The 16,081-nt window shown below is 38.3% G+C and overlaps 1 protein-coding gene across 10 annotated transcripts in view; it reads right to left on the bottom strand.

The window, feature by feature from the left end:
- Positions 1-327: 327 nt before the first annotated feature.
- The window catches only part of FBXO38 (F-box protein 38), a 53,544-nt gene continuing 37,790 nt past the window's right edge, over positions 328-16,081 (bottom strand). For 4 of the 10 annotated variants that reach the window (XM_089909473.1, XM_089909471.1, XM_022590035.3 and 1 more), the window contains 8 exons: positions 13,752-14,522; positions 8,622-8,722; positions 8,298-8,400; positions 5,260-5,426; positions 3,193-3,338; positions 2,607-2,710; positions 2,001-2,114; positions 328-1,212 (listed from right to left, as the gene is read on the bottom strand). In XM_089909473.1, the coding sequence (XP_089765599.1) occupies positions 1,034-1,212; positions 2,001-2,114; positions 2,607-2,710; positions 3,193-3,338; positions 5,260-5,426; positions 8,298-8,400; positions 8,622-8,722; positions 13,752-14,522 (1,685 nt within the window). In that variant the 3' untranslated portion in view covers positions 328-1,033. The remainder of the gene's footprint in view (positions 1,213-2,000; positions 2,115-2,606; positions 2,711-3,192; positions 3,339-5,259; positions 5,427-8,297; positions 8,401-8,621; positions 8,723-13,751; positions 14,523-16,081) is intronic. The other 6 variants (XM_022590038.3, XM_022590040.3, XM_022590037.3 and 3 more) reach the window with 6 other exon arrangements.

Raw genomic sequence — 16,081 nt, 5'->3', positions numbered from 1 at the left:
AGGTGTTGCTCTGAAGCTGCTTTTGCTTTAACCCCTGACACTATGATACTGCATATTATCACTGCCATGCATCAGGTGAATTTCTCTCCTTGAGAAAGGAGAAAGGCCATCTCCTGAAGACCAGATATTTGGGGAAATTCTGCTGTTCCCAGTGTTCTGTCATAAAGAGTTCTGTGAGTTAAACATCTTGCAGCCACAGAAGTTTAAAAAAAGAGATCAGAGATTAGACTACACTGAAATCTTACTTAGACACAACTACACATTCCTTTTCTGTGTAGTATTTGCTACTCTTCTTTAAAATGAGGGATTCAGTTCCAAGGCAAGAAAAAAGTTTTTAATAAATTTTTATTTTTATATTCAAGATAAAGCATATACACAATATGGAAATAAATAACTAGAAATGCTTTGGAAACTTTTCCATTTCCCCCTCAAACTCAGTTTTTTTTTAAACCTATGAGTCTTTTTTTTACTTCATTTTAAGAAATATGGCAACTACAATACCAAGAGGAAAAAGAACCACAATTTTGTACAGAAACAAACATACAGCCACCTCTGACCATAGGGTTTAGTTGGAGTTTTAATAGTAACACAAAAAGAGCACAAGAGACAAAAAGACGCTTCAACAGGTTTACTCAAACAGCTCTGCTCGAGAAGAAAAAGGCACAGATTTAAGGGCGTGACAGTGATGATTAAGAATATAGTAAACAGGGGCTCAGCCAGAAAGTGACACCTTATGAACTGCCTGGAAAAATGAACAAAATGAACTCTTCCCAATTCTCTGCCTTCATTAAAATGAATTTTTAAATTAAATTGTATAAACATATGATATAAAGTTGGTACTTAGGAAATATCTTTGTGTATTTCCTCTATGTACAAATCTTTGTATACAACTTCAATGTTCCGTATACATTTCCTATATACCAAAATGCACCGGAGCCTCCCAACTGCACGCCGCAAGCCTCTGTGAAGCTCTCTGGCAGCTGGATGGCCCCAGCAGCTTACTGCCAGAATAGCTGGAAAGAGGAGGGACCAGTTAAATGTAGTCATCTTCAACAGGCTCTCCATTGACGTCACAATAGTGGATAAAAATTGCCACTACTCGCTGAAACACGCCCTTCTTCATCTGACGCATCTCTGAAATTTCCTCTCCTATTGTTTCCATACAGATGTCTGCAGACAGCTGCCCTTTCCTTCGAGGAGCATAGATGGTGCCTTGGAAATTAGAAAGAAAAGGGGAAACGAGATTATCAGAATCATTTGGAAAGCCACTCTGATTTAGCTGGTCCATGAGATATGCCTGTATACTCTCATGCAGTGTAACTGATGTATGTATAGCTCATGGAATGGGTCCCCATCAGTTTGGTTATATACTATGTTTGATGCCAAAAAGAGCACACATGATTAAAGGCCCAAGGTGAAAAATGTACCAGAGAGGTAAGTCATACATATATACATGTAGTTTATGAAATCGATTTCCTCCTAAAACATATATTTTTTAACTTCCTACAAATGGATATTCAAGGGTGCTAACACTTAGAAGAACTATATTCCAGAGTCCCTTCAAGTTCCCCCATCAAGTATCCACACCTAAATCATAAGTTCCCACATGCTACCCAACAAGAAGCAGCTCATAAGTAGCAGAATAATTAGTATAACGGGAACAGTTTTGAAACAATATAGTTGACCAAATTCTTCAATAAGGAGTGACAAGATTATAAACACTTAGGTAATAAAAAAATCTAGGTAGGACAATCTGTCTGAAGGAATCCTTTCCACCAACCTTCATATATCCCTAGTAAGTCAACTGGTTATCTATTGTATACATTTAGAGCTGTTTTTTTTTTAGCAAGGGGTGAACCAAACAATAACAAAAAGCAAAAACATTTATATGGGAAGTGATAAAAAGCTGCGCCGCTCGTAACTCAGACAAAATACTAAGTATCTAACACCGTAGGATAACCTCAAACTAGAGAATAAAAATCAAGTCAGGACATAATTACTTTCTTCATCATCCTCAAAATCATATCTGGCAAAGCTGTTGGGTTCTGCTGCCCGTAGTGATCTCAACCAAGGGAAGTCGGAAATCATGGAATACGGCGCTCCATCCACAACACCTAAAAGAAGACAGATCAACAGTGCTACTGGGGTGGAAGTAATGATAGGGCCGAACGCTGTTAGTATTTTGAAAGCAGCATCAGATATAAATTCCAATTCTAGCTCTGCTACTATTTAGTCATGTGATTTTTGGTCATCCTTTGCTTCCATTAAGCCTCAGTTTCCCTTTCTATATATGTGTACATATATATACACACAAAATAAAGAGGCCGACACAGGTTTCCTCAAGTCACTGCAGCTTTCAAACTGTATAGCAAGTTTCCGTTTTCTTTCACTTCCTGTGTTTCAGTACTGCTGATTATTTTAGGGATGGTAAAGACTCATACAGGGAGAGCACTATCTATCTGGGCCCTGCTACCTGCAGACATTCAATATTCCCATTATTTTGACAAATTGTTAGGCTCCTACTCCAATCTTCCCTAAGAAATGTCTCTCCATCTAATTAGTTAACAGTTATTTAGCTTTCCAACCATTTACAAATAAATGCTCACCTTCTAAAGTATAGATTTCTCTACCCCATGGGTACTTGGGATACTTCTTTAAGTCATCTTCACTTCGTGTGGCTTCCGGGAAGAATTCATACTTAATGAGCTCTCTGGAGGCAACAAGAAAAATTAAATAAAAATTATAAAACTGAAAATAATGTTGGGATGTAGGTTAGAAAGGAACTATCAAAATGTGTTATGCCTAGATTCTAATGAAGGTCTCAAACAAAATATTAAAATAACAAATGCATAAAAAGTCAAATGTTCTGATGATGTAAAACATCACAGTTTTAAGATCTTTAATATCTCTTTTCCATGCTGTAAGGCTAAAGGAATGAAACTAAATGTACATGTACGGTCTGTTCTTGTGATTCTTCTCTAAGTTTGAAAATAAAAAGTTACAAATATATATGTACGCATTTTAGTTTTAAGTCCTCATTTCCCTTTTTTTTCACATTACATTTCATGTTTCAGTGCCTGAAAAGCCCAGATGAAATCATTTAAAATAAAAAATAATTAGGATTTGTTGTTTGTGGGCATCCTTGCTCTGGGAACTGAGTTAGAAGGTCGTCAGGGGCTGCAGATAACTTACTGGTTAATGTTTGCTATTGTGTCCATCCAGCTGCGAATGCGCACCTTGTTCCGGACATTGGGAGGGTTACTGAATTCATGGATAATACAGATGTGATAGGGGTAGGGACCACTAAATAGCTTCTGCTCCAACGTTAGTGTGTCCACCTGTGGAAAACACGAGAGAGAGGATTTTGGACCAAGGAAGAGAATGCCTTAGAAATCTATCTCCTAGGGCTTGAACAACCTTTCCTTGGGACCTCAGTTTTTAAACCTCTGGCTGATTTGAAAATCAAAGAGTCACATTCCACCCTGAACGCAGCTTGCCATGCTAGGGATGAGGCTTAGCAAATTCAACTGTTTAGTAAGCTCAGCAATTTACATCTCACTGTTATATAAATGTGAATTAAACCAGAGAATCCGGATTCAGGTAACTGATCCCAGCAATCCACTTCCGAATATATATCCTTTACAGGTTTAAATTTTGACTGCACTATAGAACTGTGAATGTGTAGTACCATATACCCCATTCTAACTGGACTAGTGTCCATTCCTAAAGACAGAACACACTTCCTTGCCCCCTTGTAACCTTTGTTCACATTGCTTTCTTCTCATGGAACGCACTCATCCCTATTTTACTTACGAAATCCCACTTTGTCATCCTAATGACATATATGTCTACCCCCTTCGTGGAAAGGCAAACTTCTCAAGAAGGATGATGTCCTGTGTTATTTTTCAGCCCCAGCAAATTATAAACACTCAACAAGCAATTTGTGTGTTGAAATGATTCTTTTGAGGCCAGGTTCAAACATTGACTGCAAAGGTTCATATTTCCTTTAAACCTTCTTTTGACATCAAGCACAGAGTCTTACACACAATGTTACTCTTTTTTCCCCTAGTTTTATTGAGAAATAATTGACAACACATCACTGTATACCTTTAAGGTATACAGCGTGATGTTGTTGGGTTTTTTTTAACATCTTTATTAGAGTATAATTGCTTTACAATGGTGTGTTAGTTTCTGCTTTGTAACAAAGTAAATCAGCTATACATATACATATATCCCCATATCTCCTCCCTCTTGCGTCTCCCTCCCACCCACCCTATCCCACCCTTCTAGGTGGTCACAAAGCACCGAGCTGATCTCCCTGTGCTATGCGGCTGCTTCCCACTAGCTATCTATTTTACATTTGGTAGTGTATGTATGTCCATGCCACTCTCTTACTTTGTCCCAGCTTACCCTTCCCCCTCCCCGTGTCCTCAAGTCCATTCTCTGCGTCTGTGTCTTTATTCCTGACCTGCCCCTAGGTTTTTCAGAACTTTTTTTTTTTTTTGATTCCATATATATGTGTTAGTATACGGTATTTGTTTTTCTCTTTTTGACTGACTTCACTCTGTATGACAGACTCTAGGTCCATCCACCTCACTACAAATAACTCAATTTTGCTTCTTTTTATGGCTGAGTAATATTCCATTGTATATACGTGCCATATCTTCAGCATGATGGTTTGATTTACATATATTGTGAAATGTTTACCACAATAGGTTCAGCTAACAGCCATCATCTCATAGATACTATAAAAAGTTTACTATTATAATAATGATGATAATAGTAACAGCAACTATCATATGATTGCTTAGTACATTCCAGCAACTATTCTAGCACTTAACATGTATTAATTTAACCATCACAGTAACAGCAGGTTTTTATTCTTCTAATTTTAGAGATGAAGAAACTAAGACATAGAAGTTAAGTAATCTGCTACAGGTCAGTGAACCAGAACTGGAACCAGGAAGTCTGAAACCAGAGTCTGTGCTCTTTACCACAGGCAACTTCTAATAAGTATAAAACTTGCTGTATAACAACTCCCCTCATCATATAACTTGCTAAAAGCCCACAAAAATCTGTCAGAGAAGCACTGATGAAGAAGGTTGGCAAGGTAGTCTAGGCTGGTTAAAAAAACTCTGTAGAATCTAAAGAATCATTACTGTGGGTTCATCAAATGAATAAAAGCCAATTTCAAAAAGGCTGAACACTAAAAAATATCACTGCAATATGTGATCATCAAAAAGAAGCAGAGCTCATTACCTGCTGCATGGGGCGTAGGTATATGATACGGTTTCTCTCAGGAGGCATCCTTAGTATCTGGTCTAGTACCTGATCCATATTCAGTTTCTTGCACTGTGCATAGTCAAATCGGTTTACAATTGGTGCATTTTCTACTTTTAAATGTTTCAGTACCCTGCACCTGGTAGCTACAAAATGAAAACAATGGTAAGCTCTACAAATAATTTATACAAAATAATAGAGCAACGTATAACCTATTTGGAATCCTCTTTGGAGGAGTGGCATACCTTTTATTAGCATAAAATATCGCAGATGTAAACATCTTTAACATAGGTCAAGTACTAGTGCAAAGGACAACTGACAGTCATCAAAATGACTTGAAAATATGATTCTGTCCTGTTCAAAAGAAGGCAGTCACCCTCATGCTAGAAGGGAGATACCTTTTCCTATCTAAGATGTTACTGGCAAGAAATTCAAGTTCCGGAGAATGAGTTGCCTAAATATAGGGATTGTTTAGGAAATACATATGGAAGAGAATGAATGACGGCAACTACTGAACTATACAATTTTAGGGGTAATGGTTCCTGGGATAATTCACATACGTTATCTTACATTCACCCATAGGAAATGAGCAGTGTTGATTTTAATTCTTACCTCAAGTATAAAACCAGAACCTTAAAAAAAAAAAAAAAAAAAAAGACCCAGAAATATTTGGATACTTCGGTCTAAAGATGTACAGTCCAATGTGGCAGCCACTAGCCACCTGTAGCTATTTAAATTTAAATTAACTGAAGTGTAATAAAACTAACAATTTATTTCCTCACACACTAGTCACAGTTCAAATGTTCAACAGTCACAAACAGCCAGTGGTTACCATATCGAACAGTACAGATACGGAACATTTCCATCACTGCAAAAAGTTCTGTTGAAAGTGCTGGTCTGAAACGTGATTAAATATTCTTCCCGTTTAACACACAAAATATTGAGGTTATAGAGAAAAGTAACTGTGATATAACAGACACATTTAACTACAACAGTATACCAACTTCAGAAAATTATCCCCTTCCTTTTTTTTAATCTCACATTTCAATCTGATCCAGTTTTTACCATAGATTTCAACCTGGTCCAACTCAAGAGACAGAATCAGATCAAAGATATTCTAGCCATAAGGCCAACATGCCTGACCTTTTAAACATTTCATAAAAGACATGTTCTGTAACATCCTTGATCCAAATGTCATCATCTTACTGAGCAATCTAGCCCTGTAATTTTGATGTTTGAACACTGACCAAGTCTTACGCCTTTCAGACTCATTTTCTCCTGTGACACGGCAGGAGGAAGAGGAAGCAGTGTTGGGGACGGGAAAAGAGGGAAGAGAGGACTAGATGGCGATAAGGGTTCAGTGGTTCCCTGCTGTAAAACCAGACTTGGCTAAGGTCAGTTCTAATCTCATTTAGTCATCTCATCCACCGTTAACAGACAACCCATCCATCAGTGGGTGTCCAGGGACTGAGCTTCTTATCTAAGATCTTCTGTCCCACAATAAGCTGAGCTAAAAAGTTTGGTTTAAGGAGAAAAGATTGGGCCTGAGGCCATGTGATCCACCACTAATGTTAAAGAAGATATAGAGAGAATCAGCAAAGTCAAGTGCAGAGGTAAAAACCAGTCAGATTCTCAGAGAGCTCAGAATAGAGACAGGAATGAGAAGTTAACCAGCAGAGTCCGAAGGTAGAGTCTCAGACCTCAAAGAGTAGAGTGCTGACACACTGAAAGCTCTTACGCTAGTCTGGGCTCTGCTGTTGGCTATGATCTCAGAGCTTTTGAAAGACCCCCGTTCCGTTTTAGGAGGACACTTCAACATGAGATAAAGTACCACCTTGTAAGGGTAAACACGGGGTTTGGGGTCCCCATGTCTGGAGTCTTCTAGAATTCAAGAGAGAGGTAGTGCTTAAATTTGTTTTATCTCTCCTTTTTGGGATTTTCCTAGTTTATGACAAAATGTTTGTTAAGGATTTCCTTGTTTTGTTTACTACCAGTATTGGAGAAGTGCAAAAAATAGAAAGCCCCTAAATATCTTTTTGCCATACTAATAATACTAATGAACATTTACTAGGCTTTTACTAGAGGTCAGACCCTCTACTGTGTTTATGTGTAGGTACATACATCCACATATACACACATGTGTGCATGTATCAACCACTCCATTTAACCTTCACAAATGCTTTATAAGGTAAGTAAAATTATGTATACTTCACACACTGAAAAAACTGTATGCAGAATATATATAAACTGCACAAGGCAAGGAACAAGTCAGTTCTTCATAATTTTATATGGATAGGTATCAAAAATATAAATTTGAGTAATAATGGAAAAATAAACAGATCATGTATGAGACATATTATGTATCTAAAAATTTAAAAACTCACACAAAATAATACCCTATTATTTGTTCAGAGACAGATATGTCTATAAAAAAAGACATGAAAGATAGACTGAAAGGACATAACATTAAATACCTGACTACAGGTGATGGGAGCCGATGCGACTGGCAATGAGGGAGAAATGGGACTGAAAAGAAAAGTGGGGCTTGGACTAAGGATAATGTGCCATGAATTGAGGTTATGATTGATGATATCAATCAAATCCAGTGCAGTTAAGCACTTACAGCTCAGTCACTATTCCCCCCTCCTCCCAAAACATACATAAAACATGTCCAACATCACACAGCTAGAAAATAGCAAAGACAGGATTCAAGGTGAGGCCTACTTGACTCCAAAGCCCACATATGCTGTTAACTTAACCTCTGTCAGATCAGGTTGTAATTATCATTTGGAGGAAACTGGAGGAGAGGCTATATATTAAAAGATGAACCAAGGCTCTGCACATGGTCCCTTGTAAATACGATGGAATAATTAGTTGAGAACTACAGAATGAGGACAGAATTAGAAAAATCTAATAATGATTCTTTTGAAAAAGTAATGTTCCTGTAGTATTTATGAGACTTTAATGCTTTAAACTCAGTCATGATGCTCTTGTATGACATGGGCCTAAATACATACCATGGATAAACATCATCTTGGGACAGTCTTTCAGCACTAGATCTGTGATTCCACAGTTGGTCATAGTGACTCCAACAAGATTTTTGGATTTTAATACAAGGACCTACAAGAAGAAAAATTTAAAAGATGTATCTTCCTGTACTTTCTTTCTTTCCTTTTTTTTTTTTAAAGCTTAAGTGTTTTCACTGGCACAAGTGAGAAGCAACTACTACCAGTCTCTTCTCTTTAGGGCAAAGAAACTATGTAAAGATGGGAACTTTAGTTCCTTTACATTATTCAGGAACTTGGCTGGACCGAAAGGTAAGCAAGGATTTTCTCCTTCACCTGCACATGGTCATCCTCAATCACAGGATCACTGGTACTGGTGGACTTATCTGCTGTCCGCTTCCGCTTCATGGCATGACGTGGCTTTGTTTTGGCAACCTCTAAAAAAGGCGAGAGGAAAATCCAAATTTTAGCCTTGCTGTCTTTCCTTCAAAGAGAGCACATTCAACTGCATATGTGTAAACTCCACCAAGGAAACTCTCCATTCTACTACTTGGTTCCCAAAGGAATACAGTCAGACTGCCATTTCCAATTGCCTCTTCCAAAACAAGATCACCTTCCGCTGTCTCAAACATATCAACATCAAACATAACACTGCGCTCTTCACACCTGGCCCATTCCAACAGTCTAATCAACCTTCTCGTCTCTAGGCACTCAACCCATCCTAAATACTACTGGTAGATTAAACTCACCACTTTCCTGCTAAACAACTTTAAAGCATTGACTACTACTGCTTAGTGAATACATTTCAATGCCTGACATTTGGAGCTATGCTTTAGCCCCAAATGTTCTCAATTTTATTCCATACCATATCCTAGTCATCTCCCATTGCCAATGCCTCTGAAGCCATTAATTGTTTTAGCTTTTTCTGCCCAGAATACCTTTCTTGACTTCACTTTTTGAAAATACTACCCATCCCTGAAAGGTCCAGCTTAAATGCCACCTATTCTAATAAGTCACTTGTATCCCCAAACATCATACATGGTTCTGTAATTCCCTGTATATCTGTTTTATTTCTCCATTTAAACTAAAAGCTCCCTGAAGACAACATCATTGTCATTTCATCTTCGTATCAATGTCAGCCACTAACAATGAGCTAAAATGAACATTTATTCAATGAACTGGCACTCAACATTCACTGAATGAATGAATGCATCATAGATACGTCAATGTAATAACAATAACAGCAAATATTTACTGAGTGCTTACTGTGTATCAGGCACTTTTCTGAGGGTTTTACTTGTATTAACTAATTTAATCCTTTTAACAGCCCTCTGAGATAGATTATTCTCTTTATTTTACAAATAAGTAAACTGAGACATGGGAAGGGAGAACAGTTTGCCAATGTATTTATCAGTATGCTAGAAAACCTGCAATCATTTACCTGCCAAACTCTGCCTAGTATGGCCCTAATTTATTTACTAGTACTGTTCTAAAACGTCATAGTTTCATTATAAAAACAAATATTATGTTGATATTATTTAAATACAAATTCTAAATTCATCTCAAAAACTTAACAAGCACATACATATTCCAAGACAAGACACTAAAAGTCACTGTCTTCATTTTGAGAGTCACTCTGTAGCAGAGCATATATCGAATGAAAAAAGGTTGACCTTTATGAATTAAATCCCACCATACTGCACACTGCTACTACTACTAGATTACAGGGTTACCACTTGGTTAACTCTCTCACTTCAAACATGAAAGATTACAAAGAAAGATAGGGAAACGAGGTACAAATACTACAAATTCCCAAAGGCTTGGAGTTAGACAGGGACTCTAGAGATCTAGTTCAAGTGTTTGTTTGTTTTTTTCTTTTTTTCAATACACCAGAACCCTTTCCTCCACCATTCGAAATCTTTGTGAAATCTTATTATGCAAAACAATTGAAAGCAGCTAATTTGGTTGAAGCCTAAAAGGGAGCCCAAGAGTTTTATCCATCAAACTTTCTCCAAGGACCCTGAACCCAAGCAAAACACTGGGTTTCTGGAAGAGAAAACTACTGATCTAGGTGACCCACTGGAGGCCACCTTCCACAGTATTCCTGAAGGAGCTTCATGAACAATCTATTTTCACTGACAAGGAATCTTCTAACAGCAGCCACCATTTCATACAACAGCCAAAATTCATACTCCTGTTACAACCAATAATAGGTCCTGATTCCCTCTCCCAGTACCACAAAATGAAGACAAACAAAAACAGGTCTGTTTCCATCCCTTCATCACAGTGTTCAAATAAGAATCCTCTATTAGCGTTCTCCTTCTATGCTCCAGTTTTCAGCCTCTCACCTTCATGGGTTGCTTCCTTCCCCTACTCCTTAACTGATCAGAATGTGGGGTTCAAAGCTAAATTTCCTGCTCTCCTGATACCCAAACTGGCAGTTTGTTTCCTAAGAAAAGTTTATAAGACTAAGTCACACTTTATATGTAGATAATCTTGAAAAACAAATGCTTCCCAATGTAAAAAGAAAACAGAGTTCATTGTGTTTGTTATTTCCTTATGTCTCCCTCTGTTTATTAGGGACAGTAAATCTTTGTTTAGGGACAATCCTTAATGATTTCATACATCCACCAGCATCAACATACCTCATATGATGGCTCCTACCACTTATTAAGTTCACAATTATTCACTGAGCCCCATACCATGTAAGACATTGTGCTAGAAGCTGGGAATATAACGGTGAACAAGCAGACACTGTCCCTGACCTCATGGAGCTCATAGTCTACTGGAAAAATAGACATTAAAACAAGGAATTACAACACACGGTGTAGTTGACATTAGCAAAGATGCTACAGAAACACAGAAAAGCAGACCAATCCAGTCATGGGGTGTCAAGGAAAGAGGTCAGTATTCATGAGAACCATATCATATTCATCTTAAGTGCTATTCTTTGACAATCCAATTAGTTATTTTTGTGACATTTATTTTATAAAGTATTATACAATGAGGGTAAAAAGAACAACTTAGAGGCATTTATTCCCAAAACAGAAAATCACAAGACAAATAACTACTTCTAACACGGTTTTAACACTATGTAAGGCCGTATATCAAAAACCAAATTAAAAACTCAAATATTTTCTTTGAAGGGATTAAAAAAAAATCCATAACAGTCAAGTTCGTTCCTTTATTAGTTTGGATTTACCTCCTTAAAACTTTTAAAGCACAATGGCCAACAGATATCAAAAACATGCTAGATTAAAAATAACAAGTTGAAAGCCACCCAAATAACTTGTTCTTCTTTCCAAAAGAGACCTGGATAATTTAAAAATCAGCAGTTTGACACTTCTCCAGAAAAACTGTTATTGAAAGTAAATGGACATTTGTATTGTGTTTAAAAATATTGGCAAGTAATTTACCTACCATATACACATTAGCTACATACATTAGAAGTCTTCTCAAACTGGGAAAAAAAATCATTAAGACAACAGATATAATTAACCTTAAAAACTAAAAAGCACTACATAAATGAATTTTTTAAAAAAATTCTAGAAAATTATTTAACCTAAGAAAAGGTTCTGGTCATGAAACAAGTCAGAAGAAAATGACAAAGCGAACAGCAGAACATAAGGCAAAGAAGACATTAACCCCCCTCCCCCCAATATGGTTAATGTGAAGGACCCACGTTAAAAACAAACAAAACAAAACCCCCCAAAACAGTAACAACTATAAAACTTTACCAAGACACATAAGACAAAATAGTCCCTAAATAGGAAGACTCAATGCTGTAAAAATGACACTTATCTTTTCAGTCAGTCAATGTAAAGGAATTGCAAACAAAACACAAGATTTGTTTCTGAAACTTGACAAAATTATTATAAAATAAAACTATAAAAATAAATGATAAATGCACGTCTAACCAAGAAAATTTTGCGAAAGAGTAATGAAAGAAGACAGAACACTGGAACAGGACAGCATGCCCAGAGATAAACCACAGTATGGTCAAAGTACATGATAAAAGAGCATTTCAAAATGACATACGGATGGATGTCAATAAATAGTATTGAGACAACTTGGTGACAATTTGTAATAAAAAATAAAATTAGTTCCCACAGATTAAGATAAAGAACTAAACTAAGATAAATAAATGAATAAAAGAATGAGAAGATGTGAACAATTATCTGAGCCAGGTGTAGGGAAGGCTTTCCACAGCATAAAAATAATGAAATCACAAAAGTAAACATGTAGATCTGACTTAACAAATATGAAAAACCACGCAACAAAGGGTGTCATAATGAGGTGTTTCTGTTTAATGGATACAGACTTTAAGTGTGGGAAGATGAAAAAGTTGAGACAGATAGTGGTGATGGTCCCACAACAATGCGAATGTACCTAATGCCAATGAACTATATACTTCAAAACGGTTAAAATGGTAAATCCTATGTTACGTACAAAGAAAGAGATAAACCATTTAAAATTCAAGCTGGGAAAAGTATTTTCATCATGGCAGAACTGATGTTTGCAAAGCATAATAAAATCTGCAAATAAAACTCATATACTTTAATATGAGCTTAGGCTACTATGATAATTAGCACATAATTAATTAATATCTCCTATTTATCTTATGAAAGCTTGTTTCTGTTAGTTTAGCTCCACATGATTCAATCAGCTCTGTTTATTGCAAAAGCAGATAAAAAGGAACTCTATGTACTGGGTGCTGATTTTAAGATTTTTAAATTGAGTAAGGTTTAGAGAAAATAAAATGTATTATTATTCATTGACAGGTATTCATGACTTAATAAAGGCAGGTGAGATTATTTAAAACTAAGATCAGAAATATAAATAGGATTATAATTAAGGAATGTGCTTATAACCCCCGCCGAACCCCATGCCTCAGCATACACCTAAATGTTATTAATGAAATTATATATATATATGTGTCTTGAGGATATCTTCACCAAAATGATTCTCAGCTAAACTACTTACTTACCTGCTTTTCTCCTGGCAAGCCTAACTGGCAGCAAAACTAGCCTTTGGGAAAAATTACTCAACGCTACAGAGGCAGGTGGAGGGGGGGCACCCGCACGCCGGGCTCCCCCTGGTCCAAGCGACTTCCAGTCCTTACCTTTCAGCTAAGGTTTTAAAACTGCACTAGGAGTTAAGCCTCTGCAGTGTCGGACGGGAGCAGAGTTTACATACTGGGAGTGAGACGTGGGACTGGCACTGTATATAAGGTCAGTACACACACACAGTCGCACTCTTCTCAGAAGCTTAACTCTCTGTGCCTCTCCTGGCTGGTATTTTACAAGCTGTTTTACATGCCACCCCCGCTCCCCACCCCCACCCCGTCACTGAAAGTGAGCTCAAAATCTGTATGAGCGCAAAACCCCAATGTAGAAATCAATTTGCCCAACTGGCTTTATGTAAGAAAACTTATGGAAGGAGCAAATGCCCTTCTCAAGTCCTAACCTGCAGTAGCTAATCCTGGCAGCGTTGTCATACCTGACTCAGATACCAGCGGTACATGGGAGAGTCTGCTCCTGGCCCTTGTTAGGGGCCTCCGAGGGTAGTCTTCATTAGACTGCACGTCACAGCTCTCAGGCTGGGAGCTCCCCCTCCTGTCCTCACCTGTAGCCCCAGAGCCACTCCCATTAGTCCTCTCATCATGTGCTGGGCCTGAAGACCCCCCTGGTGGCAGAGTCCTAAAGGAAAAGGCGGATCTCGTACCATCCGGGCCATTCACAACACAGGCTCGGCTGGTTGAAGGACGTTCCTCATCAGAACACCTGCTAGTTCTCCTTTGGGATTCCTGGGGCCTGTGACAGCAGCATCTGGGGCAGACAGAACTCTCTGCATCTCCCTCCTCCATGGCCTCAGAGTCCTCTGACCCACCGGGGGAGCAGACACACTGCCTGGACACATCCACTTCTGTAGGGCTAGGCTCGGAAGAGCCGCTGCTGTTCACCGTCCTTACAAAGTCGGGGCTTTGAGAAGCAGTGCTGTGCGAGCTGGAGTTCCCCACTGTGCTGGCGGTGGTGCTGCTGCAGCTGGGATAAACATCCTTGTTTTTTTTCTTTTCAGGAATATCCCTAGCTGCTTTCATATCGGCTTTGATCTGCTCACTGGTGACCTGACAGCCTTTCTCACAGCTGCTTTCCTCGAGGGGAAACTGCTTCGACTGGCCCATCTGATGGGAGTTGTACCTCTTTCGAAGTGGAGTCTTGCCTTTTCCACTTACTGCTTACAGAAAAAGAAGAATGGCCCGAGGAAAAGAAAAGATTTCAGTACAAATTCTGGACAAAAGGCAAGAGTAAATCTGGAACAGGAAACAATGTAAACTAATTTTCCTAAAGTATAAATGGTGACCACATCACTCAGCTGCTCACAAGTTCTCTATGGCTTCCTAGTGCCTACCTGGTTAATACTCCTTAGCTCAGCCTTCAAGGCTTACTGTGACCTAACTGAAAACTAACTTTCCATTCTTGTCTTCCCTATAAACGTTCTACACCCCAGTCCAAACTTTTCTTTGAATATACCCCTGCCTTATTACCTTGGAGCCTTTACTCTCATCAATCCTTCTGCTTTGGACCTCTGTCCAATCTCTTTTGCACCCCACCCCAAAGCAAGTGCAGTATATGCCCTGTAATATTGTTATCTATGTTTCTGACCTGACTCTTCAGCCAGACTACAGAGAGAGAGAGACAGAGAGACAGTGAGAGAGAGGGACACAGAGAGAGAGAGAGAAAGAGAGAGAGAGATCAAGACTTATTCATCTCACCCCTCACAGCACCTAACACAGTACCTGGGGCACAGTAAGCCTCAATGAATATACAAAGGAATACTTAAATAATGTTTTGTCTGGCTGACAGAAGATCTGGTTTCTAAATTCAGAAACTAAACTTTCTAGGAAACATCAGGTTAGTCAGCTGGTCACATTACTTTTCCTAAATTTCAGTGTCCATTAAAGCTCTTTCAATCACAGTGTAAAGATATCTGAATTTCTTAAAAGGAATAAAATGAGAATTGAGTAATCAGTCAGTGGTTAGTAAGTTATTCCAAGTCTAAAGAACTGAGCTTACCATACACTGAAGTGTGTATATATTTCAGGTTCAGTGTTACGTGTATACAAATGTATACTAAACATTCAGATACATTAATGAGTAGGGTACCCAAGGAAAAATTAAGTAGACAATTTTAAAAAACCTCATCCTTTGCAGAAAGTGGTAAGCATATGGTTCTGGGAAACAGAAGGGAAGACAAGGAAAGAAGTATAAACCTAAAAGTTAAGAGAATTACAGTTTCTTGGTGAGGCAAATGGCAGAAGGTTGTTGACTGGATTTAAAGGGAGACAAGGGATTGTAAGAACATACTTTAGGACTTCCTCAAGCACCAAACTAGCCACCAACATTCGCTAAACACAACTGGACAGATTACCAACTGGGGAATGGTTGTTTTTCACTGCTCTGGATGACTCAGTTGTCATCTTTTATGTGACGCAGAGGCCCCTTGCTAATCCCTGATACTCTGATGCCACAACTTCCTAAAGCCTCCACTGTGGGACTGACAATCCTCACATCTTCTCTTCCCTGAGCCCCAATTCCACAATATTCTTATTGTGCTGCACCTGCCCTTGATAGCACCACCCAGATTTTCCTCTCTTGCTTGGGCTGCTGCCTTTCTTGCCTCCTGTCACATTTTGTAAGGATATGTTAACTGCACCACAAGCTGTGGCAGGGACACCATTATATAAAGGCCAGTGTGTCTGTTCTCATGGTGACTCTCACTAACAGGTCAGAGTA

Source organism: Delphinapterus leucas, chromosome 3, assembly GCF_059928025.1.
Source record: "Delphinapterus leucas isolate spDelLeu-1000000601 "Yukka" chromosome 3, BTC_Dleu_Yukka2, whole genome shotgun sequence".
NCBI lineage: Eukaryota > Metazoa > Chordata > Mammalia > Artiodactyla > Monodontidae > Delphinapterus > Delphinapterus leucas.
This window is presented reverse-complemented; position numbering and strand designations above follow the sequence as displayed.